Source organism: Podarcis erhardii, assembly GCF_964252035.2.
Source record: "Podarcis erhardii genome assembly, chromosome: 9".
In the NCBI taxonomy this organism is placed as follows: domain Eukaryota; kingdom Metazoa; phylum Chordata; class Lepidosauria; order Squamata; family Lacertidae; genus Podarcis; species Podarcis erhardii.
The window spans coordinates 70,825,215-70,850,992 of record NC_138512.1 but is presented as its reverse complement, the minus strand read 5'-3'; the positions used below and the strand labels follow the sequence as shown (position 1 = coordinate 70,850,992).

At 46.6% G+C, this 25,778-nt stretch overlaps 1 protein-coding gene across 2 annotated transcripts in view; it reads right to left on the bottom strand.

Annotated features, from left to right (window-relative positions):
- Positions 1–5,970: 5,970 nt before the first annotated feature.
- SCARB2 (scavenger receptor class B member 2) overlaps positions 5,971–25,778 on the bottom strand; it is a 34,704-nt gene continuing 14,896 nt past the window's right edge. The window contains exons 2-13 of one of the 2 annotated variants that reach the window (XM_081877001.1): positions 25,565–25,722; positions 24,583–24,730; positions 20,908–21,096; positions 20,065–20,156; positions 18,496–18,615; positions 17,567–17,745; positions 15,860–15,978; positions 13,769–13,842; positions 12,412–12,463; positions 10,751–10,909; positions 10,461–10,532; positions 5,971–7,280 (exon numbers count right to left, since the gene is read on the bottom strand). In XM_081877001.1, coding sequence (XP_081733127.1) covers positions 10,503–10,532; positions 10,751–10,909; positions 12,412–12,463; positions 13,769–13,842; positions 15,860–15,978; positions 17,567–17,745; positions 18,496–18,615; positions 20,065–20,156; positions 20,908–21,096; positions 24,583–24,730; positions 25,565–25,722 — 1,320 coding nt within the window. In that variant the 3' untranslated portion in view covers positions 5,971–7,280; positions 10,461–10,502. The remainder of the gene's footprint in view (positions 7,281–10,460; positions 10,533–10,750; positions 10,910–12,411; positions 12,464–13,768; positions 13,843–15,859; positions 15,979–17,566; positions 17,746–18,495; positions 18,616–20,064; positions 20,157–20,907; positions 21,097–24,582; positions 24,731–25,564; positions 25,723–25,778) is intronic. The other variant, XM_081877000.1, reaches the window with a different exon arrangement.

Here is a 25,778-nt window from a genome sequence, read left to right as displayed (position 1 = left end):
TCTCATTATACATGACAAAGCCATTTTTCACCTTCTCACCCCTTGCTTTTTCCTGTTAGACCTATTGCAGTCGTTAAGAGTCGTCAACAGGCTCATCGCAGCTATCTGCCAATCACCCATTCCCACCACCCTTCTGAGTAATACCCCTCCCCACCTTCTCACTATATAGAAAGGTCCGGTGACTTCTGTTTCAGTGTATCTGAAGAAGTGTGCATGCACACGAAAGCTCATACCTAGAACTAACTCAGTTGGTCTTTAAGGTGCTACTGGAAGGAATTTTTTTATTTTGTTTTGACCATGGCAGACCAACACGGCTACCTATCTGTAACTGGAAGGTAGAGGCTCCGCCTTGTGGACTGGAGGGGAAGTGCCAATGGGATCCTGATGGGGAAAATCAGGCGTAGGGCAACCCAAGTCGGAAATGTAGATTTTTTTTTGGGGGGGGGAGAATTTCCAACAACGTTCCCCCCCCCAAAAAAAACCTCAACAAGTTTTCCACTTTTTGAAATACAGTGGTGCCCCGCAAGACGAATGCCTCGCAAGACGGAAAACCCGCTAGACAAAAGGGTTTTCCGTTTTGGAGGTGCTTCGCAAAACGAATTTCCTATGGGCTTGCTTTGCAAGACGAAAATGTCTTGCGAGTTCCTGCGGGGTTTTCTTCCTCCCCCCCCCTTTTTCTAAGCCGCTAAGCTGCTTATCTGCTTATCCACTAAGCCGCTAAAAGCCGCTAATAGCGCTAATCCGTCAATGGGCTTGCTTCGCAAGACGAAAAAACCGCTAGACGAAGAGACTCGCGGAACGGATTAATTTCGTCTTGCGAGGCACCACTGTATGGCAACCTGCTTTGGTGATCCTCACACCTAATGATGCGGGATACGGTGTGCAATAGGTTCAAACCCTATTCCGACTCCGACCCTAGGAGTCCTCATAAGGGATCTGTTCCTGAAAACCTGTGAGGGGAGAGACTCCATCAAACAAGGCCTTTTCCCACCTGCCTTGCCCCACCCTGTAGTCTCTGCTTCTCAATTTGTATTGTATTATTCTATGTACTGTGGCTTGCCGTTGTTTTATTGATTATAGTTTAGAAATTATTTATTGTAACTGTTGAGTGGATTTCTGTTTAACTTTCATATGTTATTATTATTTAATACTATTCTAATGATTGTTGAGTGGGATGCGGGTGGCGCTGTGGGTAAAACCTCAGTGCCTAGGACTTGCCGATCAGAAGGTCGGCGGTTCAAATCCCCGCGGCGGGGTGAGCTCCCGTCTTCGGTCCCAGCTCCTGCCCACCTAGCAGTTCGAAAGCACCCTTAAGTGCAAGTAGATAAATAGGTACCTCTTTATAGCGGGAAGGTAAATGGCGTTTCCGTGTGCTGCTCTGGTGCCGGTTCGCTAAAGCAGCTTCGTCACGCTGGCCACGTGACCCGGAAGTGTCTGCGGACAGCGCTGGCTCCCGGCCTCTAGAGTGAGATGAGCGCACAACCCTAGAGTCTGTCAAGACTGGCCCATATGGGCAGGGGGACCTTTACCTTACCTAATGATAGTTGAATGTTACTTTTTGATGTAGGTTGCCTATTTTAAAGTTATGTTTTATTATCCCCTTTTTGTATGGCATTAGATTGTTATAAAATGTACATTCTTTCTTTCTTCAGCTTGTAAACTGCCTTGAGTATTGTAAGATAGATTTTATGCAAATTAAAAATGATGATGATGATGAAAGGAACTGCAACCTATGACTCAGTGAGGGGATTTAGGATGTGTGTTTCAGGCCTTGGCCAGTTTAGTCCCGCGTCATCCGGTCCTGTTTGTCACCTGTTAGTCCCGTTTATCACATGTTTAATTACGCAACCATTGTGTTCTCCTGGAATCTGCTGCGGTGCATGCTTAGCAGAAAGGTTTGCAAAGGACACGCTTGAGAATATTGCAAATGAGGTGCAGGGATCACTGGGAGGGCTTTGTCTAGCAGCTGCACACCTCCAACTGACTCCCCCCTCTCAGGTGCATCTAGCCAAAATTCTGTTTTCCTTTCATTGGCAGGTAAACACACATGCCTCTTTGTCCAGGAGGGGTGAGGCGCACTAAGTATTGAAAATGTATTTTCTACTGCTGCTGCATGGCTATACAGTGGTACCTTGGGTTCATTCTTAATTCATCCTGGAGGTCCGTTCTTAACCTGAAGCACCACTTTAGCTAATGGGACCTCCCACTGCCGCTGGAGCATGATTTCTGTTCTCATCCTGAAGCAAAGTTCTTAACCCAAGGTACTATGTCTGGGTTAGCGGAGTCTGTAACCTGAAGCGTCTGTAACCTGAAGCATATGTAACCCGAGGTACCACTGTACCTCATGATTTCAGTGATTTTGTGGTCTTTTGCTTTAGCTTTTTTGTGTTTAATCTAGCCGTAATGCCAAGATCCTTTTCAGGGGCAAGGGAAACTGCAGAAAGTATGTTTTAGGCCATACTAATGAGAAATGACTACCCAGAACTCTGGGACAGCTAGAAAGCACATTGCATACAGGGGCAGACTTTGGTCTCTCCGATTTCAATGGCCTGTGGCCAAAATTCAGTTCCCCTGCTTTCTGTTCTGCTTAGTGGAGTACATCTTCATTGCGATACCTTACAACACTCCTAGGCTCTGTGCCCAGAGTGATGGAAATGGTCGTTGCTGCCCCAAATTCACCTCTGGTGCATAGTTGTTAAACTATGGCATTTGCTCCTACAAGAGGCAACAATGGCAATCCATTTTGATAATTTTAAGAGAGAATTAGACAAATTCATGGAGGATAAGGCTCTCATCAGTAACTACTAGATGTTCTATCCTCCACTGTCCGAGGCAGCATGTCTCTGAATCCCAGTTGTGGGAATCACCCATGGGCAGAGTGTGGCTGCATTCATTCCTGCTTATGGACTTGCCACAGTCATCTGGTCCAGCAGTGCTTGTCTTAGCATTTGTCACCTGGACAACTGGCAAGTAAGAATGTATCTGCTCACCTGGCCCACCCATATAAATGGACAGGATTTCCTACTGTCCTCTCTCAGAAGCAGTAGAACTAGAACAGGCCTAGTTGGGATTTTATTTTATTTTTTACATAGAGGGAGATTCACTAACTAAACAGATGTTCCTTAGGAGAAAAATATTCAGAAATGCAAGTTACAAGAATAAGGAGAAAAGGCAATGAAACAAAAAAGCCATTTAATGTGATATTCCACATTAACATGACAACAGTTCATTGACATGACAACAGTCCACTTTGTTCATTACTAACAGGGCTGAGTGTAAAGAGTCAGTGTTAGATACCCCCCACCAAAAAAAAAGGGCATTCTTTTTGCTTTGGAGAAACTACCATGATTGACCTACAAAGAATTACCCCAAATAAGAGCTGAATCTTTTCCATAGTTTGTCTCCTGAGACTAGATTTCTCTCTTTTTGCATTAAAAAGCTGTCAACTGTGACATGTCCCTATAGATTTTCTGGCTGCACCACTAAACATGTTTTAAATATGGAGAAGTATTATTGAAGAGAGATCTGATAGTAGGCTCTTTTACTGCTTCTACAGTGCCATGGTTAAGAGAAACTCGTCATCAACTATTGTGGCCTCGGGAAAACTCTCTCAAGCTTAGGTCCACATCATATATGGGCCTAATACAGGCTTCCTGGCTTACACCAGTCTTATAAATATTCTGTACCTGAAGCTCTCCGAGCAATTTAAATAAGCACTTACAAACCATTAGTTATGTCAGCGCAGCCCACAAGAGAATTTATGCTCCAGGAAATCCCAAAGTCCCCTAGGAGCTCCTTGTCCACAGCTTCAGGAGACTGTTGGGACATTTCTTGCAGCAGAACTATTTAACAGGGAAGCAAACGGTCTCCACTACAACTAGAAAAATAAAAGTGCCCACAAATGTCACCATCGCCACCCCTCAAACCAAAAATAGGAAAGGACCCTGGAACTTTCAGTTTTGCTCTTTCGCTAACTTTGCACTCACTCAGTCGTTCACAGCAAGCAGCTGGCCCATCCTGTTGTATACATGGTTCTGTCTAAATTTAGGGACACAGGACAGGCAACCTTTTATGAGGGCTGCTCGGTGTTTTATAAACATTGCACAGCCCTCGCTTTAGCCACTCGTGATAGTACTGTGCACAATCTCCCTGCCTTGACCAGACACTATAAACAAGGGAGGAGAGACCGTGGCCTTGCAGAAAAGTTGTTGGACTCCAACTCCCATGAGTCCCAGCCAGCATGGCTAATAATCTGGGATCACGTTGAGTCGTAGTGAAGCAAAACCTGGAGTGCCATCTTTCCCAACACCCACATAACATAACTTAAGCAGCCTAGGAGGCTTTGAACTGTTAAGAGGCCCTAAACACTACTCAACCCCATAATACTAAGACTGAGAGGCAGCATCAAAGGGGCAATTTCAAGAACTTGGAATTCCTTTTAAAGTATAAATGAACACTGAAAGGTGATCTGAGCCAATGACCTAGAGGTGCATCTATCAGAAATAATACTATACTAATACTATTCATGGTTCTAAGTTATCCTTTGCTCCTTTGTACCCTCAGAAATATATACAAGCAGCCTCCCTGCTGCCTTCCAGTTATTTTAAGCAATGCTGTGTGCCAATTGCTGGAAGTGTAAATGTTCATGCTATAATTTTGTAAATGTACCACGGGAAATAATTTGCACAAGCTTCCAAGGAAACAATTAAGGATGCACATCAATCTGCAATGCCTGCAGCCTCCTTTGGCCAATCACGGGGCAGCTTCCCTCCATTAGATGACGCTCAGGTTCTAGTAATGTGAGAATCATCTTTTTCTCCTACATAGACTTGAGGTCTTTAATGAAATCAGGAGTTGGACAACATCTAGAAGGCCACTGGTGAAACCACTGCTGGAAATGGAACAGTGGACCAGATGGGTCTTTCGGCTGCTCCAGAAAAGGAATTCCAGCAACATATTCTGTGGTTCCCGCACCAGCACAACCCAAAATAAACGAATAACTGTTCTTAGTGAACACTATGAATGACACAAAGTTGTGTGTCCTGACAACCACTCCAAAAATAGATGGGGAACTGCCTTCTTACTGCAGCTTCAGGTAATAATTGCTTTTCCAATGGGAGGGGGAAATGCAATCAACTCAATAATGGGGCGTTTGGATGTGGGGGAGATAGTTATACCATGTTACTTTGAAGACTCAATAAGGGATCTTTAAATATATAATGGGGCATTTGGTCAGCAGGCAGAATGAGATTTCAGGTAATGCCAGAAGCAATGCAGATTACATAAGGAAGAAAAAGTGTACAGAACACTTGTAGGTTATGTTGCTTGCTATACCTATCTAAGTATGAGCTGGGCCTCTAGGAGAGGCTTAGCTGGTCATTAAGTAACGTAGACTGGTTTGACCTAGTGGTTGGAGCTACCTTCTCTCCAGCGAAGGTAGCTTGCGATCCAACTCTTCCCTTCTTCTCCTGTATGCACACCTGTGCAAGACAACATTGCAGCTCTTTTTCCCTAGACTTCCGATTCAGGTGCCATAAACTCCCCATTAGGCGACGCGGCCCTTTCCTCTTCCAGACCTCACAATATGAGCTTGTGCCTTTTTACGCTCGGAGAAGCTCAAATAGATAAGCAGATAGGAAGGGAGGGTTGGCACAGCTAGATGCCTCTTACTGAGAGGTCTCGTAAAACGCTGCATGCTACTAGATCTGAGAAACTGGCTTATTCGGAGATTATGTCTAAAGAAACTAGGGAAGCAATTGCAACTCCAGGCTGGGAGCAGCGGGGCTGAATCAAGCAGCAAAACCACCACTGCATACAGAGCCCTCCTGCCACCGCAGAACAGGATGGCAATAAAAGCTGCGAGTTGTTCTTACACCAACTCTAGGCTGGCTTGGCGAGAGAGATCAGGTCCATTGCCAATAGCTGATCCAGCTAAGGCAGCTCTCCCTGCCCACCCCAAAATGCCTGGGGTTTTTCTGGGTCGGGGGCAGTGTAAGGTTGGCTGCCGCCAGCAAGGATGCTGTCGATGGTTGCTTCTACCTGCCTGCACTTTCAGCATTTTTGCAGTAATGGAGGCTCTAGCTGGCAGAGCCGAGGGCAAAAGGACAGCGTTGGCATTTCCTAGCCCCTTCGAGGTAGCATGTCAAGGGCTTAGTTTGGTCTGTAGGGAGACCTCACAGAGAATGCAAGAGGGGTGCGTCTTTGCCAATTTTAGGCAGCCCATGGAAAAAGAGCAATCAGTGATCTTTACAGGTGTGCTGATTCAAATGCACTCCCTTAGTGTTCCTTATCAAATACTTGAGAGCCGGCTCTCGGGGAACATTTTCTATCCACAGACCAGCTTTTAGAAAACATTTGCATGGCGGGTGGTGGGAGGAGACACCAATTCACCTAAAAGACAGGTGCTGAACTGGACACATTTTTAAAACAGCCCACTGGACCAGGTATCTGTGACTCCCAAGTGGCGCTGCTAAACCAGCTGCAGGTCACTTTCACAGGTATGCATTCATGGGGAACCATCCCAAAATCGATCCAATGGATGCAGAGCAGTATGGTACAACAGTGGGCTGTTAGTTTTGCAGCCATACCCGTGAAAAATGTGATGAAGGCTGGAGATCTCCCTTTGTATCGTAGGATCAAGATCATGAGCTAGCTAGACCGACAAAACATTCCCAGCTGTGCAATGTGAAAATGGACACAAGGAGGAAACTAAAATGCCTAGTATGTCAGAGAGACTGGCAGTAAGTCAGGTTACTGAAGGACAGGATTGTACCTAGTGATTCTAATAAATAAAAACGGACCCATTGCAGCTGACATAAACTCCCATGGCCCGCCAAAAAGGCAAACGAAAGGGGCCGATCCACAGACACCTACACTACTACAGTCCCATGGGAGTCAATGGGAGAACACCAGTGCAAGTGTCTATAGCCACACAGGGATAGTAGAACACTGCTTTTTGCAATCTCGGAAGACAACGGAAGTTGCCTTTGTTCCAGCTTTTTAGAAAAGGCAGCACTGCAACCTCCACTCTTCAAACAGCGGTCCACTTTTCACAAAGCAAACCCTTCCTGAATGCCGCAAAACCCAAAAAAGAAGGTTAACATATATTAGTGTGCAGGGGAGACGGTCGAGACTGTTGTACAGCGTAGTGGTTGCAGTTAAGAGCAGCTTGCATAGTTCAGTCATCACTAAGCTCGTTTCTGAAAAGTGTTGTTCTTGTTGTTGCCGGGGAAATTGAATCACGATGTCCGGATGAGTGGCGCTCTCTCGTCTTCAGAAGCCTGAAATTAAGACAGGTAGGAAAGACAAACACAGAACTGAAAGGTGCTATCCTGACACCTGCAACCCAAGGCTGACAAATACAGCATGTGCTTCCCTTACACTGTAGAAGTGTCTTGGTTTTATACCTGTAAAACTGTCACAGCTTCCCGCAAAGAATTCTGGGACTTGTAGTTTAGGGTGGGTGCTGAGTATTAAGAGATCCCCAGGCTCCACTTGCAGAATTACAATTTGGGGGGTGGGGTGGGCAGAGAATTTCACGAAACTAGTTGAAGTCTGTGTTATGTCTATGCCTTAAGAGATCACACAAGCACATATACAGTGGTGCCTTGCAAGATGAAATTAACCCGTTCCGCAAGTCTCTTTGTCTTGCGGTTTTTTCGTCTTGCGAAGCACGGCTATTAGCGGCTTAGCAGCTTTAAGAAAAAAGAAACAAACTCGCAAGAACTCGCAAGACGTTTCGTCTTGCGAAGCAAGCCCATGGGGAAATTCATCTTGCAGAACGACTCAAAAGACAAAAAACTCTTTCGTCTTGCGCGTTTTTCGTCTTGCGAAGCATTCGTCTTGCGAGGTACCACTGTATTTGGAAAATTACAGTCGGGATATGATGTATATGGCTTTTAGGGAAATCTTCCAGCCTCCCCGGCCAATCGACAAATTGGGAATTGTACCCTCAACATTCCTATGGTAAGAACCAGCTGTTGTTGCTCGCCCGCCCCCCAAAAACTGAATACATTTTGCATACTGAAAATTCTTACATAAAAGTAAACAACTGGCAATACCCACCCCCCACTCCCCAAAACCCATCACCTTGGCCGCAAGACTTGGCCTCCCCTGGTCCATGCAGTCTCTTAGTTAACCCATAAGCGCAGTAGGTAAAATTGCTTCCAGGGGGAGCAGAGTAAGAAGGACAGGGAGAAGCAGGGCAGAAGGGGTTTACCTGGCGAAGCTGAATCACCTCCGCTTTCTGTGAAAGCACTGGTGGAGCCAACCCAGGGGTTCCGCAGGTGCACCTGCACCGTGCTGACCTCCCCACTGTTTTCCGCTCTCGCTTCCGGGAAGCGGAAGAGGTTGCAGCTCCATCCCACCGGGCAATGCTGCCTCTAGGTTCAACTGAGAAACCGATGTCCGGCCAGCAACAGAACAACACCCCTTGCTTGTTTCTTCTCTCTCTCATTTTGGACAAAACCCACCACCACCGTGATGGACACCCCAAGCAAAGCCGCATGGCACACACCAACACAGATGCAGGTTTGCTTTTGCGGTTGCAAGAACCTGCTCAGAAACGAAGCCCACACAACAGGCAGAGTGGGGAAAAGACTCCTGGAACACTCTGGTATCCCTCTGCCAACTTTCAAACTAGGGTGGGCTCCAAAGTACCCAGCTTGGAATGGAGAGACCTGGGTTCACGTTCTCACTTAGCCCATGATGATTGCAAGGAGACGTTGGGCCAATCAGCCTTGCATGGTTGTCGTGTAATCTCCCGCTTGGACTACTGCAATGCGCTCTACGTGGGGCTACCTTTGAAGGTGACCCGGAAACTACAACTAATCCAGAATGCGGCAGCTAGACTGGTGACTGGGGGCGGCCGCCAAGACCATATAACACCAGTCCTGAAAGACCTACATTGGCTCCCTGTACGTTTCTGAGCACAATTCAAAGTGTTGGTGCTGATCTTTAAAGCCCTAAACGACCTCGGCCCAGTATACCTGAAGGAGCGTCTCCACCCCCATTGTTCTGCCCGGACACTGAGGTCCAGCTCCAAGGGCCTTCTGGAGGTTCCCTCACTGTGAGAAGTCAAGTTACAGGGAACCAGACAGAGGGCCTTCTTGGCAGTGGTGCCCGCCCTGTGGAACGCCCTCCCATCAGATGTCAAGGAAATAAACAACTACCTGACATTTAGAAGACATCTAAAGGCAGTCCTGTTTAGGGAAGCTTTTAATGTTTAACAGACCACTGTATTTTAATACTTTGTTGGAAGCCGCCCAGAGTGACTGGGGAGACTCAGCCAGTTGGGCAGAGTACAAATAAATTATTATTATTATTGTTGTTATTATTATTATTAGGGAAGGAGGAATGGAAGAAAATGTGTACAAAAATAAAAGAAGAAAACAGTAACTAGGACTGTTCCTGACTAAAGAAATCTAGTTAAGGTATTACAGGATTAGGATTATATATTATTTATTTCGGTCAATGGCCAGTAGAACTAGAATAATTTTAGTCAGTGAATTAAATCCACGCATGAGGAAAGTTGTATTTCTAGCTTAGGGGAAAAGACCACGCTTGCTTTCTTATTCAATAGGGGAACACAGCGACACAGGAAGCTGCCTCATGCAGTCAGACCAACAGTTCATCCAACTCAGGATTGTCTGAACTGACTGGCAGCTTCACCTGCAGATGATGGGGACTGGACCTGGCAAATACTCTACCACTGAACTACGGCCCTGACCCAAAGCACACAAATGTCTGAACGGACATCACCTTAAGAAGGGCATCCCCCTCTCTCGCTTTTTCTCGCAAGCACACACATGCTCACACGGCGACTTGACTAATCAAGCAAGCAACGGTGCCATTCTGACTACGTCGACTCAGAAGTTAAGCCCTGCTGAATTTAATGGGGCTCACTCCTAGTAAGTGGGGTAAGAACTGCAGCCTAAACGTCCCAACATTGCTTGGGCTGCAGGAGTGAGATTGCCAAGACCTTCAAGCGAGGAGTGTTGACCTTAAGGCTGGTTCACACATGCATGTGTTTGTAGTTCTCGACTCAAAAGATGTGTGCTTTAGGGTAAAATGCCATGCACGCAGAGCGAAAAATACACATTTGTGATAAAGTAAGTATTCAAATGTGTATACAAAGGTGATTTTCATACTGATTATTTTTTTTATAGGTCAATGAGCGAACAAGATGGGCGTTGCAAACTGCCACAGATGGTGAATATATTGACTGACCCATCCATTCCCAGTTTGAGCTGATATTGGGCTATGTGAAAAAAACTACCTTTGGCAATTAATTAGTCATGCATATGTGCAAGTCATTACCGTCAATGAATGATGGTCATCACACATGTGCGAAACAGACCTTAAGACTTTGGCGTTCACTAGCTAACCGTTTCTCCTTAGCGAATAAGGATTGTAGCTAGGAAGGAGGATTAGGAAAGAGGTATGGACTTTGCTGATCTTACCATGTGTCTCAAGACAGCTGCTGAACGTTTGCGGAAAGGTGCTTACTCTGTGTCTACTAAACCTTCGCTGCCCTAGAACCAGCATTTCGGAAGAAACAAATAAAAGGAAGACACAACAGAGAAAGGAATAAAACAAAAACACAAAATCTTTCTGGTGATTGCATGAAGTAAGTAAGACAAAATCAAGAGGAAATTTAAAAAGGGGAAAGGTTTTGATTTTTATGAAAATGAACTAAATAATAGAGGTACAGAAAGCAGAGGGGAAAGGTCAGATCCAACCGCTACCTTACCTCCTCCCTCGCCCGTAAGGGCTTGCAGACAAGCGCAACGAACAGAGCACCAAAAAGAATCCCTAGTGCCATGATGATATAGGGGACACTGGTCATCACCGCAGTTTCAAGAAGAACAGTCTTCAGTTTTGCCACGGATGCTTTGTCCAGAACAACACTCTGGAGGATCAAAAGGGGGCAGGGAGGAGAGAGACAGAGATTCATTCTGTTATCCACACGACTCTAGTCAAATAAGATTCAGATCTGCCTTTGTCGACACGCTGCCTGCCAGATGTTTTGGACTTGCTATGCTGCCTGAGTGGGGCTGATGGGAGATGTAGTCAAAAAAGTCGGGAGGGCAAGCAGACTGGGGAAGGCTGATTTAGATTGTGTCTCCAACTGGTGCTGTGGAATGAGCTCCCTGCTGAAATAGGAAAGGTCTCATCCGCATGGGCATTCCGCCGGCTCTTGAAGGCAACCTTCTCATGCAGGCATTCCCTCGATCCAAGTCTGCTGTTTTAATCACAGCATTAATGTGTTAATGGGATGGGCTGCACTGAAAGTCCCAAAGTGCATCACTGCCCGATCCCTCCCAGACAGAAATTCGGCTTGAAAGGCACATTCAATTGTAGCAAGTAAAATACCTTGTAATTTGTGCAGGCTTGCACATTTTTTTTCGTGGACATAAACATTTTATTGAGATTGCTTCATTTTTTTATTTTAATTACGGTGCGTTTCTAATCCATCTGTATTTCACCCATGTTGTGCAATTGGTTTTTATGTTTTGTGATCCGCTTAGAAGCTATCCTGGCATTAAGCGGGATGCTAATTACATAATCATCAAGCTTCTCCTGCTTGTAAATTTGCCCCTGCAGCCTAAGGTAAATCTGTAAGCTAATACCCTGAACCCTTTCAGTGTCTTCTTTTCTCAGGACCACACCCAATACATTTTTGCTGTTGCAGGTGAGTTCAAATTTTGCAGCCGTGTTCTTCCCTGCACTGCACTGCTCTCTAATTGTATGCTGAGTAACATAACAATAACATGAGAGGAAGGTCTTCCTGGAAGTTTGGTAACCCACCACCACCCTCGTAGAGCTCCACATGTAGGCAATGCAAATTCCACACAAAGAGCACTGAATTCCGCAACCTACGCACATCGTGCAAGTAGACTAAGTCATATTTATTCTGTTTTTGGCAATCAAGGCAAGGAAGACTAATGATCTATGCACTAAAGCATGGGTAGGCAAACTAAGGGCAAGGGGGCCGGATCCAGCCCAATCGCCTTCTCAATCTGGCCCACGGATGGTTCGGGAATCAGCTTGCTTTTACATGAGTAGAATGTGTCCTTTTATTAAAAATGCATCTCTGGGTTATTTGTGGGGCATAGGAATTCGTTCATTTTAATTTTTTTAAAAAAAATATGGTCCAGCCCCCCACAAGGTCTGAGGGACAGTGGACCAGCCCCCTGCTGAAAAAGTTTGCTAACCCCTTCACTAAAGCATTCTCTCCCTCTTCAAGTAAACGTTATTCTGCAGCTTCTCTAGCTTCTGAGATTTCAGAATCCACATTATTCCCCAACAATTCTCCTTGCAGTATATAGCCCCCCCCCAGATAAGTTCCACCTGTCACAACACGGTGGGTTAGCGGTAAAGAAGCAGAAGGTGTTTTGCAAAAAAGCCTACCTCGTTTACGTAGAACACAGGGAGGAACATGGTTCTGATGTTGCCTGTTTGGCTAAAAGAAGGTGAAAAAGTAGTTTAAAGAACTGTTGCATACGATATAGAATGCCACTTCACTCTCAGGTACTATGAGATCAGAACACAGGGAGGAACATGGTTCTGATGTTGCCTGTTTGGCTAAAAGAAGGTGAAAAAGTAGTTTAAAGAACTGTTTCATACGATATAGAATGCCACTTCACTCTCAGGTACTATGAGATCAGAGACTGGCTCTCTTCACTACCCCCAACCCCAGTGGATAAAAGCTTTTGGAAACTCTGCTCCCCCAACGCGGTGTCTGCCCAGTCCATTGTACTGAGTGCAAGAGGTGCGGCTAAAAATTGACAACACAATGGGACAGCACAGGTGCCTAGTCAGAAGCTCTGCTGGCAGGGCAGCTCTCCCTACCCAGATGCCACAATAGGCTGCTCACCTCTCTACACATGCAATTTCTTTCCTACTCATACCACAAGCTGCTTGAAGTGGCTTAGCAAGGTCAGAGGGTGGAAAAGAGAGGAGCACGCAGACAGCAGAAAGGCAGATCTCGTCACCCCTCCCCTTGCACTTATCCCTGGCCAAACCAGCACCAGACCTTTGAAACACTATTATACAACTTTGTAAGAGTCACTTTGTAAGGGACGCGGGTGGTGCTGTGGGTTAAACCACAAAGCCTAGGACTTGCCGATCAGAAGGTTGGCGGTTTGAATCCCCGCGATGGGGTGAGCTCCCGTTGCTCAGTCCCTGCTCCTGCCAACCTAGCAGTTCGAAAGCACATCAAAGTGCAAGTAGATAAATAGGTACCGCTCCGGCGGGAAGGTAAACAGCGTTTCCGTGCGCTGCTCTGGTTCACCAGAAGCAGCTTAGTCATGCTGGCCACATGACCTGGAAGCTGTACGCCGGCTCCCTTGGCCAATAAAGGGAGATGAGCGCCACAACCCCAAAGTCGGCCACGACTGGACCTAATGGCCAGGGGTCCCTTTACCTTTAAGAGTCATTGCTTCCCTCCAACGAATCCTGGGGACTGCAGTTTGTTAAGGATGCTGCCAGCTGTTAGGAGACTCCTCTCCCCTCTCACAGAGCTACAATTCCCAGAGCGGTTTAGTACTCAATCCCTGTTCCCAGGGAACATCAACATGCTAAAGCAATACAGTTTAAATAATTAAATATCCTAAAAATCTCATTCTTCTTTTCAGGTATCTACTGCGCCTTTTAATTTAACGTCCTTTGTTCCCCTTCTCCTATCCTGCTTTATATACGACTCATTTTAATGGTTTTCTTATACTCAATTTTTTTAAAAATTTAAAAACCCCAACAGAGTACTTACATAAAATCTGGTAGCTTTTCAACGTAAGTATTGATCTGCAGTCGCCGGGCTGCTCTGACCAGCACTCCTGTCAACTGAGGGATAAAGGAATTGTGACTCACTAAGATTTTAGAAGTTAGTTATTGACATGCATTAGTGTGCGCACTTTATTTATTTGCATCTAAGCCTCTGCCATCATCATAAACAGTCCTAAGATGGTGCCCAAAGGAGACATCCCTACGAAGCAGAGAATAGCGCTCAACCCAAGAGTCATTGACCTATCTAGCTTAGACTTACCTGCACTGATTGGCAGAGGTTCGCCAGGGTTTTACATCCTCAACCTGGAGATGCTGAGAGGTTAAATCTGGGACCTTTCGCATTCAAAGCATGCGCTCTACCACTGAGTTATGCTGCTTCCTTGCCATGCCACACGGGCTGCAGCAGAAGCAATGCTTCCTGCTGCTTATGGAGGCTACCCGCATGCATGTTAATTGCTTGCTGAATTTGTTAATCCTGAATACAGGCAACTCTCCATTTGCGTTCAAGGCACTTGTAACTGCAAACCCGGAAGCGGTGCAAAAAGGAGCAAAAACAGCCCTAAAAGAGCTGCGAAAACGGCACAAAAATGTTGTTGTTTAGTCGTGTCCGACTCTTCGTGACCCCCTGGATGACCAGAGCATGCCAGGCACTCCTGTCTTCCACTGCCTCCCGCAGTTTGGTCAAACTCATGCTGGTAGCTTCGAGAACACTGTACAACCATCTCGTCCTCTGTCATCCCCTTCTCCTTGTGCCCTCCATCTTTCCCAACATCAGGGTCTTTTCCAGGGAGTCTTCTCTTCTCATGAGGTGGCCATAGTATTGGCGCCTCAGCTTCAGGATCTGTCTTTCCAGTGAGCACTCAGGGCTGATTTCCTTCAGAACGGAGAGGTTTGATCTTCTTGCAGTCCACGGGACTCTCAAGAGTCTCCTCCAGCACCAGAATTCAAAAGCATCAATTCTTCGGCGATCAGCCTTCTTTATGGTCCCGCTCTCACTTCCATACATCACACTGGGAAAACCATAGCTTTAACTATATGGACCTTTGTTGGCAAGGTGATGTCTCTGCTTTAGGCTCAAAAATAGTGCCTAGCAATCCCATGAGCCCTTTGAGGCCTGTGGAGCATTGGAGTTTGTGGAAGAAGGTTTGGCGGGAATGACTGTGGTGTTTGCAGGCTTTTCCAATGGTGTTCCTAATAGACGCGATTTCACTTAAATGTGCGGTGCCTCGGAACATAAATGGGCAGTTGCCTGCTCCTAGCATCAGAAGAAACTGACTTCCAGCAAATAAAGCTTCTGGCCCATCCATCTCAGCATTGTCTACAGTGACTGACAAAAGCTCTCCAAGCCCTCATAGAGGATTCTCTCCCAGCCTTATTCAGCGGCAACACCCACATTTGGCAAACGGCAGTTTCTCTGAAGCATCATTTGTCTCCCCGCAGAGTCATAAGTTGCGTTTCAAGCTCTGGTTTGGAGCCAAACCATTGGTAACAGGCCATTGGTTTGCCCAATTCAGATGCCAACAGCAAACTGTGGCTCTTGCGAACCAGGAAGTGGGAAAGGAAACTAGCACCCCTGAAAGGAGAAGGAAAGGGGCCCCCATGAGCTCACATTCCCAGCACAATTCAAAGTGTCGGTGCTGACCTTTAAAGCCCTAAACAGCCTCGGTCAAGTATATCTGAAGAAGCGTCTCCACCCCCATCGTTCTGCCTAGACACTGAGGTTCAGCACCAAGGGCCTTCTGGCGGTTCCCTCACTGTGAGAAGCCAAGTTACAGGGAACCAGGCAGAGGGCCTTCTCGGTGGTGGCACCTGCCCTGTGGAACACCCTCCCACCAGATGTCAAAGAGAACAACAACCACCAGACTTTTAGAAGACATCTGAAGGCAGCCCTGTTTAGGGAAGCTTTTAATGTTTGATGCATTACTGTATTTTAATATTTTGTTGAAAGCCGCCCAGATAATTTTTATTTTTATTTTTATTTTTATTTTTATTTATTATTTTTATTTTTATTTTTATTACAGATCCTTCCTGAAAGCCAAACTGTAACAACTATAAGGCAGAGCGGGGTACCTACAGGGTTTATGTCCACATATGTCTCGTGCTCCTCCTGATTCGGATGCATGCCATCAATGTCCTGGACATACTTATCATCGGATAGGTAAAAATGTGGGGGTGATAAAAATATTGGTGCACCTGCAAGAACAGCAGCTGTCAGAAACTGCACGGAAAAGGGCAAATGTCCCTTTAAAAATTCCCTCCAGACATACAGCCACAGTTCTGCCCGTGTGGTGTAGTGCCTTCAACCACGAAGCTCACTGCGTGACCTCGGGCCAGCCATTACCTAACCTCCCTCGCAGAGCTGTTGGGAAGATAAAATGGAGAAGGGCAAAGCGATATACGCCACCTTCAGGTTGCTGTAGGAAAGGCAGAATATAAATCGAGTCTTGTAGTGTCCTGATTTTGCTCACCCTTTCAATCTCATGGACTTAACACTATTATAATTATAATCAATAGTACCACTGTTTTAACACCATGAAGATGAATTAAAAAGCCAGATAACGAATCAACCGAAGCTGCTATAATAATATGAGCTAGCATTTATATGGCACATTTTTAGCATTCAAAGGTCTCTACCTTTGCTCGGTGAGCCTTGCGACAGAACTATAAAACAGGCTAGCATCATTATCCCCATCCTGCAGAAGCTTCCCTGACAGACCACCAAATGAATTCGAGCCAGAGGTGAGAACTGAACCAGGGACATCCCAGTGCACAAAATTCTCACTGGTGCCAAAGCAGTATTTCATAGAATTGCAGAGTTGGAAGGGACCCAAAGGTCCTCTAGTCCAGCCCTCTGCAATGCAAGAATCTTTTGCCTACAGGGGGAAAGTGGTGTCAGGCTTCAGGGACTCGGCTTCCTCCCCCCGCTCCGCTTTGGCAGTAGATAAGCAGAACAAAGAGAAAGGAGGCTCTTACCAGTTAGAAATTTTAATGATCACAAAGAATCCATTCCTAGGAATGAAGGTGCTCCCAATTAAGGGTCCCCCCCCACTTCCTCCCTAGACCCCCACGTCACTACCGCATCTTGCAACCTGATCTCGCAACCACTGTGCTTTCTGTTCTTCTTGACCTTGGGCTGAGCGGATGAACGCTTTCCAGAGAAATTGAGTCTGTTAGCCCTCTCTCTTCCCGTATTTCTTCTCCTAGCTGTTCCCCACCCAGTATACCCCAGCTTCTGCCTTCCGAACTATGCCCCTCTGCAAACCGCTGTTCCAAATCTATACTGTCCTCCTGCTCCTGGGAAGATTCAAGATCTGGATCCTCAGCGCACCCCTCCTCAGCATGGTCCCTGGCAAAAAAATGCTGCACCTTGGGGGGCTCCTGTTCAGGATTCCTTCCAGCCAGTCATACCCTTTCCCAGGATACTCCACTGCATGCCCCCTGCTCTCCCAGTTTCCATTTCCTGCTCCCTCCAACTGTCAGTCGGCATTCCATACCCACCGAGGATGCACAGTCCTTGCCGGGCTATTTTGGGGGTTTCCAGGAGTCAGAGATTACATATAAAGGTAAAGGTACCCCTGACCAACAGGTCCAGTCGTGACCGACTCTAGGGTTGCGCGCTCATCTCTCTCAAGAGGCCGGGAGCCGGAGCTTGTCCACAGACAGCTTCCGGGGTCACGTACACATACAAAAAAACCCCCAACCAAATCTGCAAAATGACACAGGGAGGTGTGCAGGGCTGGCAAAGTCTGTCCTGCCCTAGCATCCCTTTTGGCTCACGTACCTTGATTGCAGGCGCTGATGTTCAGGAGCCCTGCCCCTAGGCAGTTCCCTGCCGGTACACAAAACCCGGCATTGTCTGGATTGACAGAGGCGTTTGCAAAGAGCATCTCAGGAGGCGAAAACCGGTAGGCTGAGATCCCTTCAACAGTCACGTACTTCTGAAACGTGAGGTACATAGACCTGGAAAGGACAAGAAGAGCCTGAAGCCTTCCGCTGCGGGCTTTGATCGGAAACAAAAGACGCACTGTGTGCTCTTCAGGACTGCTGTGGTGTGAATGGAGGGCCTGTGTCACTGGAAACTCCTGGGGCAAAAGCCAGGGACCCATTGAGCTGGAAACTGTTGCCCTACTCAGTGAGCCAACAAGGCTGCAGGTTAGAGCATCACTTGGCTGGCAATGGATTAATGGGCTCCAGTCAGACTTCACCCACCTAGGCTGGCCATTGCATCCCCTCATTAGAAAGAACGATGCAAGCTTCCTGTGCAGGGCTGAGTTGTTGCCTGGGCAGCAGCACGCCTTGGCTCTGACTTTGGACTAAAGATCTGACTTCCCAGTTTGTATTCCTGGCTTCCGATTCCTCTGGTTTGTGGCATCTGGTTCCCAGCTCCTGTTTGCTGCTTCCAGCTCAGCTTCTACACCCCATTTTCTCTCTTCCGTCTTCCAAACACAAACACACAAACGTGGACCAAACACACACAAGTGGTATTTTGGGGGCACAGCAGGGCAAGGAGCGATTTACACGTATTCCAAACAAAGTATAATCCTACGCTAGCAATGTTCACCAGCAAGTTATGGGCTTGGGATGCCCCATATATCCCACTGAAACGCACTAGTTAACTTTCCTTGTGGCCTGCTTGAACCTGCTCCTTCCTAAATGTTGTTGTGACAGTAGGAAAAGCACTACGATATGAAGACCTTCCACCATTCTTACCTACAGAAGTCTGACGAGAAAACGTAGATGGTTTCACCAGTGTCTATCAATGGGTGAAAAGTATCACCGTCGGTTCCATTTATCATGTTACAAGTTGGTGATGTCCACCAGTCTAGGGAGCTACAGAGGGAAGACATACGGAGGAGGAACAGCTTTTGAGCACATAGAAAAATCAGTGTTTTGCAGCAGCCTCAAATAAAACAGTCTAGGGCTATTATTCCCCATGCCCCAGATAGAACCTCATCTCTGTTTCTTCTTATCCCCTTCCATATGCAGAATAATTTCTTTGTCCTCAACTTTAAAGATCTCCACTCCCCCTTCCTTTATTTTTACTTATAGCCCAATATATTTATCTACTGATCCCTGCCTCTCAACTTGGCTCCCTCGATCTTACCGCCTTAATAAGCACAGCTGTCAACTTTTCCCTTTTCTTGCGAGGAATCCTATTCGAAATAAGGGAATTTCCCTTTTTTAAAAAGGAAAACGTTAACAGCTATGTTAATAAGACCTCCTGGTCTTTTCAATGAGACGGCCCATTCTCCCCTGTGTGGACTCATTTCGTAGAGAACCAACAAAAGCCACCCCCATTCCTGGTCTTTTTTTAAAAAAAGAAACAAATAAGAACTACCTCTTTTTATTTAAACAACAACAACAACATGACCCCTTCCACCAAGTCTTTGAAAAGTCCAGCAATCTCCAACCTGGTGCCCTTGTGTTCTCAAGACTCCAGCTCCCACAATCCCCAGACAGCATGGCCCATGGTGAGGGACGATGGGAGTCGGAGTCCTAGAGCATCTGCAGAGCATTGGGCTTGGGGATCACTGCTTTTATGCCCAACTAAAACGAAGCTTCAGCACCTGTCTCTCCAGGTGTGCAGATTCATCCCATGTTAGCTCCATTTCCATTTCCCCTGTCTAAATTTAGAGCTGCCAGTTCTTGGGGGGCAAAGGCCAGCCTTTTGTTTAGTGCGGGGATTGCCAAGGCAGAGCACATAGGCACCACAATGCTCATAAAGGTTACTTTAGCTGCCCTTGGGCTTTTATTTAAATAAAAAAGTAAGACTCTATCCCTCCTAGAAATAAAGTTATGGACCCAAACATGCAGGTACCCTTCTAAGTGATTTCCGTGGCATTGTTTTAAGCCAATGGGTGAATTCAGAGCTGTGACTGATTTGTTTGGACACCTGGAAACAGAAAATCTTGGGGTCCTTATTTGCTGGGTTTCCCCTCTCCTTTAATGCGCTTTCCCCTGCTTCTGTTTCATTTCTGAGGCAGAAATGCAACAAGCTTAAAAGTCTTCTGGTATGGAATTACAATTCTGGGGAAAGCTTCCCCAAGACTGTGCTCCTTTTAGTGTGTCATGCCATGGCAACCATTTTCTGATGGACACCCGAAGCACTCTCTCAAAATGTGCTCCCTGGCTTAGCACACTGATGCTACTCTATCAAATCATCACCGTCATCGCCCAAGAGCTCTTGCTCTGCACGTCCTTGCCTTTCAAAATTTGAAACGCGAATTATTAACCACGGAGTCCAGCGCTCAAATTAAAAGGAAAAGAAAGAAACATTACTCTTTCCCTCTCCATTTGACGATCTTCGTGAAGTCAAGGTAGTTCTTCTCCCCGCTTAGGACAATGTACTCGCCATCATCAGACCCGTTCATCTAGAAATAAAACACGAGATAGAGAGAGCTTTCGCTTTCATGACTGCTTTTGTGATTGGTGGGATGAGGGGACAGGAAAGAACCAATTGATCCTTCGCCCTCTTGCAGGACTTGGGAACCTTTTCAGCCAAGACTAATATGCAAATCTGAGTATTTATACCCCGCCCATCTGGACAGCTTCCAACTGAACACCAAAATGCAATAACTTATTAAACATTAAAAGCTTCCCTAAACAGGGCTGCCTTCAAATGTCTTCTAAAAGTCTGGTAGTTGTTTTTCTCTTTGACATCTGGTGGGAGGGTGTTCCACAGGGCGGGTGCCACTACCGAGAAGGCCCTCTGCCTGGTTCCCTGTAACTTGGTTTCTCGCAATGAGGGAACCGCCAGAAGGCCCTCGGAGCTGGACCTCAGTGTCCGGGCAGAACGATGGGGGGGGGGGAGACGCTCCTTCAGGTATACTGGGCCGAGGCCATTTAGGGCTTCCAAGGTCAACACCAACACTTTGAACTGTGCTCAGAAACGTATTGGGAGCCTATGTAGGTCTTTCAAGACCGATGTTATGTGGTCTCGGCCGCCGCTTCCAGTCACCAGTCTAGCTGCCGCATTCTGGATTAGTTGTAGTTTCCGGGTCACCTTCAAAGGGAGCCCCACATAGAGCGCATTGCAGCAGTCCAAGCGGGAGATAACTAGAGCATGCACCACTCTGGCGAGACAGTCTGTGAACAGGTAGGATTGTGCGGTCAGAACCTTACCTTTTTAAAAAAGCCGAAGTCTGGGTCAATACTGGGGCGGAATTTGTGTAGGGCGCTGAGCAGCTTGTCTGTGTACCCCCACAGCAGTTCATGGACAGTGCGTGTCATGAACAAGTTTTCATCAAATAATATGAGCAAGATCTCTGCAGGGAAACGCATGGGCGTTGCTGTAGCCATGTTCATTGCAACCTGATGGAGGAGGAGGAGGAAAGCTTGTGAGCATGTGGAGCTCACAGGGGCCAGCCAGGGGCTTGCAGGAAACCCACAAGGAGGACTCAAGCACAAGAGCAATCTCCGTAGTTCTGACTCCCAGGAACTGGTAGGAAATGGAATCTAGAGGGGGTGTAGGGCCGGTTCACCCATGAGGTGAAGTGAGGCAGCTGCCTCAGGCAGCCCAAGATTGGGTGCCCCCACAAGCTCCCTGCCCATCCCCACCCCACCATCTGTGGATAAGCAGTGCTGGCAGCGGCACCATCTTCTGGCAAAATCTTGGATCCTCTGGCTTTTGGCCCCATTTTACTGGAGTCAATGTACTAAAGGTAGCAGATCACCTGAGAGGATGAACAGAGAGTTAGGCAAACCAAAATAGAAGAAACTGAACTGAAAATTGGGAACTGGTTTTAATAATTGGATTCGCTATTTTATTTTATTTTTTTAAAAGTATTCGGTGTCTTTTAAGAACTTCCCTCTGCAAGCTGCTTTGAATGTATTTGATAATGAAAAACAGGATGAGCCCCCGGTTTAAATTTCATGGCGGCCATAAAACTCAAGCAGGCGGCCACAGGCAAGTCATTTTTCTCTCAGGAGCACACAGCGGCACCAACCTAGCTCACAGGGCCGTTGCAAAGACTATTAAGAGAATGCATGTTAAACTTGTGAAATGTGCTACTGAGACATCATCAGGGTAAAACTGCACATTAAGTGCCTGCATGTTTTCCCCTTTGTAGCTGATGGTAGTCCAAAAGGAAAGGGGAGGCAGAGTTAAGCCATCTTTTGGAAGTGCTGAGTGCAACTCAGCTTGTATTGAAAACTGGAGGATTTGCATGGGGTGAGAGAGTAGATGGAGAGGGGGTCCTCCATACTTCCTAGATTGTATTTCTGATTTAACCTGCACTGACCTTCCTACGATGCCAGACTGACACCCTTAGGGTGACCGACCTCATTTCCTATTTTGTCCTTACCTTGGGAAAGGAGGCCTATTTGCATGTCTCTCCTGCATAGCTGTCAACTTACAGATTTGAAAATAAGTGACCAGCAGCCTCAAAATAAAGTATCAGCAGCCAAAATAAGGGATTTTCCAAGCACAGGTGTGTTCAACTTCTGAGCCCCTCCAAGCCAAAGGCAGAAAGCCCAGCCAGCAGCCAAACGAAGCCTCAAGCGGTGGTTCCCACAGCGCAGCAACCACCGTCACCTCTCCGCTGGGAAGCGCTGAGCAAAGGCGAGTCCCCAGGCAATGCAGCCGATTTGATCGGCACAAGGCATGCAAGCTCCACCCCCCAGTCGTTCTTAGACTCCTTATTGGGTGAGCAACACAGCCAAGCAACACAGCTGGAGCCTCCCTCCTCCCTGGCCGGCAGGGAGGGAGGGAGGGAGAGGAGCTGCTTCCTTTGAAACCCGTGAAATTTAAGGGACATCAGCAATAAGGGACAGCAGTGGGACACAGCGCTGGGATAAGGGAGTTTCCCGCCAAATAAGGGACGGTTGACAGCTATGCTCTCCTGAAGGATGAAAGAGCAAGCATGCCTCTTTGTATCTCCACCTTGGCTACACAGAACGAGGATATTTTCTGTCAAGCATGTACAGTGGTGCCTCGCAAGACGAAAAGAATCCATTCCGCGAGTCTCTTCGTCTAGCGGTCTTTTCGTCTTGCGAAGCAAGCCCACTGACGGATTATCGGATTAGCGCTATTAGCGGCTTTTAGCGGCTTATCGGCTTAGCGGATAAGCAGATAAGCGGCTTAGCGGTTTAGAAAAAGGGGGGGAAAGAAAAAAAAACCCGCAGGAACTTGCAAGATATTTTCGTCTTGCGGAGCAAGCCCATAGGGAAATTCGTTTTGCGAAGCACCTCCAAAACAGAAAACCCTTTTGTCTAGCGGGTTTTCCGTCTTGCGAGGCATTCGTCTTGCGGGGCACCACTGTATTTCCTTTAACCAACTTAGCTTTTTTTATTATCTTACTAAACTTAAGCGTCTCAGTGTGACTACATCCAATGGTTAAATGTGCTCCCTCCAAGTAAGGGTTCTGGTTAAGCTCAACTTCTGCTAATGCATTTGAACCCCAAATGCCATCACCCTCAGCCCTATGCCAGGCATGGCTCCACAGCTCTTTTTGGATAAGAAAATTATATGTGAGATTCCCATCACCTGCCATGTAATGTGTACTTTGGCCTATGGAATGCCTAAATGCCAGCGGTTCTTCAATCCACCACAAGGTGGAGCCCCAGCCTGTAACACCTTGAATTGCCTTCAAGTCTATAGTTCAGTAAGATCTTATTCTAAATAAGCACTCTGTAAACGGCAAATAGTTGACAGCCCCCTTGCTGTTGTCACAGAACGATCTGGTTTTTGACAAGCAGGCCCAGCCTGTTTCAGGTGAGTCTTCCTCTCTGATAGGAAGCAATTTGCATCAACCAGAGGGCATCCCAATTACAAAAAAAAAAATAAAGGAAGATCAGGAAAGCTTCCTTCAATTACATGGGTTACCAAGTGTAGGGCCCCTGCTGCAATGGAGAAAAAAAACTGACAGATGAAGACTGCACAGCTAATCACTCTAGAAAAAGGATTCATTCTTGGAAACTTCTTTTTGAGTTTTACATATAATAGCCATGAGATTTGTGTGAGCTAGGCTGGACAAGTTTAAGCCATTTGTCTGCGTAATTTTGCTGTTAAAGGACACACAGGACTGTGATTTCACACACTTTGGGGCTAGGAAGTATGAACGCCATTTGCTTTTCATTGCATTTGTTCTGTTTTGTGATGCTTCTTGATTTTGGTAATACAGTGGTGCCCCGCAAGACGAACGCCTCGCAAGACGGAAAACTCGCTAGACGAAAGAGTTTTCCGTTTTGGAGGTGCTTCGCAAAATGAATTTCCTATGGGCTTGCTTCGCAAGACGAAAATGTATTGCGAGTTCCTGCGGGGGTTTTTTCCTCCCCCCCCCCTTTTTCTAAGCCGCTAAGCCGCTTATACGCTAAGCCGCTAAAAGCCGCTAAACCGCTAATAGCGCTAATCCACTAAGCCGTCAATGGGCTTGCTTCGCAAGACGAAAAAACCGCTAGACGAAGAGTCTCGCGGAACGGATTCTTTTCGTCTTGCGAGGCACCACTGTACACCAGATTGCAATTTTTTAAAGGAAAGAAACTACTCACCGCTCATCATCAAAGTGTAGGGTGCACAGAGGGTTTAAAACTACAGGAACCAACAGCAAGGAGTGACAGGCACCTTCTATGCAGCAGCTGTGGCTAAACTTTGTCGGTTTGCACTGCAACTCCCATTGGCCACCGCAAGCGCAAACATTGGTGAGGGATGATGGGAGATGCAGTTCAGCAACACCTGGCATGACAAAAAGTTCCCCCACCCGTGCTTTACAGGCATAAGGTTCAATCACAGGCATCTCTGATTAAAGCAGCACAAAAGTGACAATAAAATCCTCGCAAGCTGCCCAAAAGTAACCTCACCAGTGCAGGCATGTTTATAGTCCTGATCAGATGAGCTTCCGGGTCCCCCACAGACATCTCCGGCTCGAAGAAGTAAGTCTTTGGATTCAGAGAAGACACTTTTGTGCCGTTGTCTAAAAAGTGAACATTTACGTGGAGCCTGTGTTCCCTGCAGAGAAAGACAGAGGAGAGAAAGAGAGGGGGGAAAGTAGCGTTTTAAAATATTTCAGTTCATCCTAGTGAATTACATAGACTCTAGAAAAACAGTGCCAAAGGCCAGAGGGTACAAGATCTCGCCAGAAGATAAATGCCTTCACACCAGAAGTTGGTGTCGCTGCCACTGCTGCTCCACCCTAGTCATAGCAGTACCAGCTCAGAACCCCTAAGCCATGTTGCGCTATGCCACACTCCCATGGCAGCCATTTTCTGACTGGCACCCACAGCGCTTTCTGGTTTTTTTTTAATGTGCCCACTGGTGCAAAAAGGTTGACGACACTGCCTTTAGCTCTCTGAAAATGTACCAGGTGGCACCTTGGTTGTCGATTGGCTTGGCTCCCGAACAAATGGGCTCCCTAACACCGCAAACTCAGAAGTGTGTGTTCCGGTTTGCGAAGGTTTTTTGGAAACTGAACGTCCGGTGTGGCTTCCGATTGAGTACAGGAAGCTCCTGCAGCCAATCAGAAGCCGCGCCTTGGTTTTCAAACAGTTCCGGGAGTCGAACGAATTAAGTTCAACAACCAAGGTACCACTGTATTTCTTATACAATATTATTTCTATATCCATGAGGGCTGGAAACTTATACAGATCCCAACTCTACAGTTAATCCTTCACCCACCAGCACCTTTCTTACTTCTCTGAGTGGACAAGTTGTCCTGACATTTTGACACCCTTATGATTCCTGCTTTCACAATCATCCCTTGACCCCGGCAAGACTCTTGTTTTGAGACCCAAAGCACAATCTCTTTATAAACTGTCTTGGAGTAATGAATGAAGCAAAAAATACCTGTAAGTGTATGGTCCAACTTGTCTCACAATGGGAGGTTCGCCTTGAACTACTTCCAAAGGATTGGTCAAGTTAAAAAAATAGAACTGCATATAAACTGGCGGCGGAGGCTCCTCCCACATTTCAAAAAATTCTGTACCATTTTTTAACACGGTTTGCTACAAGGAAGAAGAAGAAAGGAAGAACATTATTAATATACTTCCAGGATGTGCAC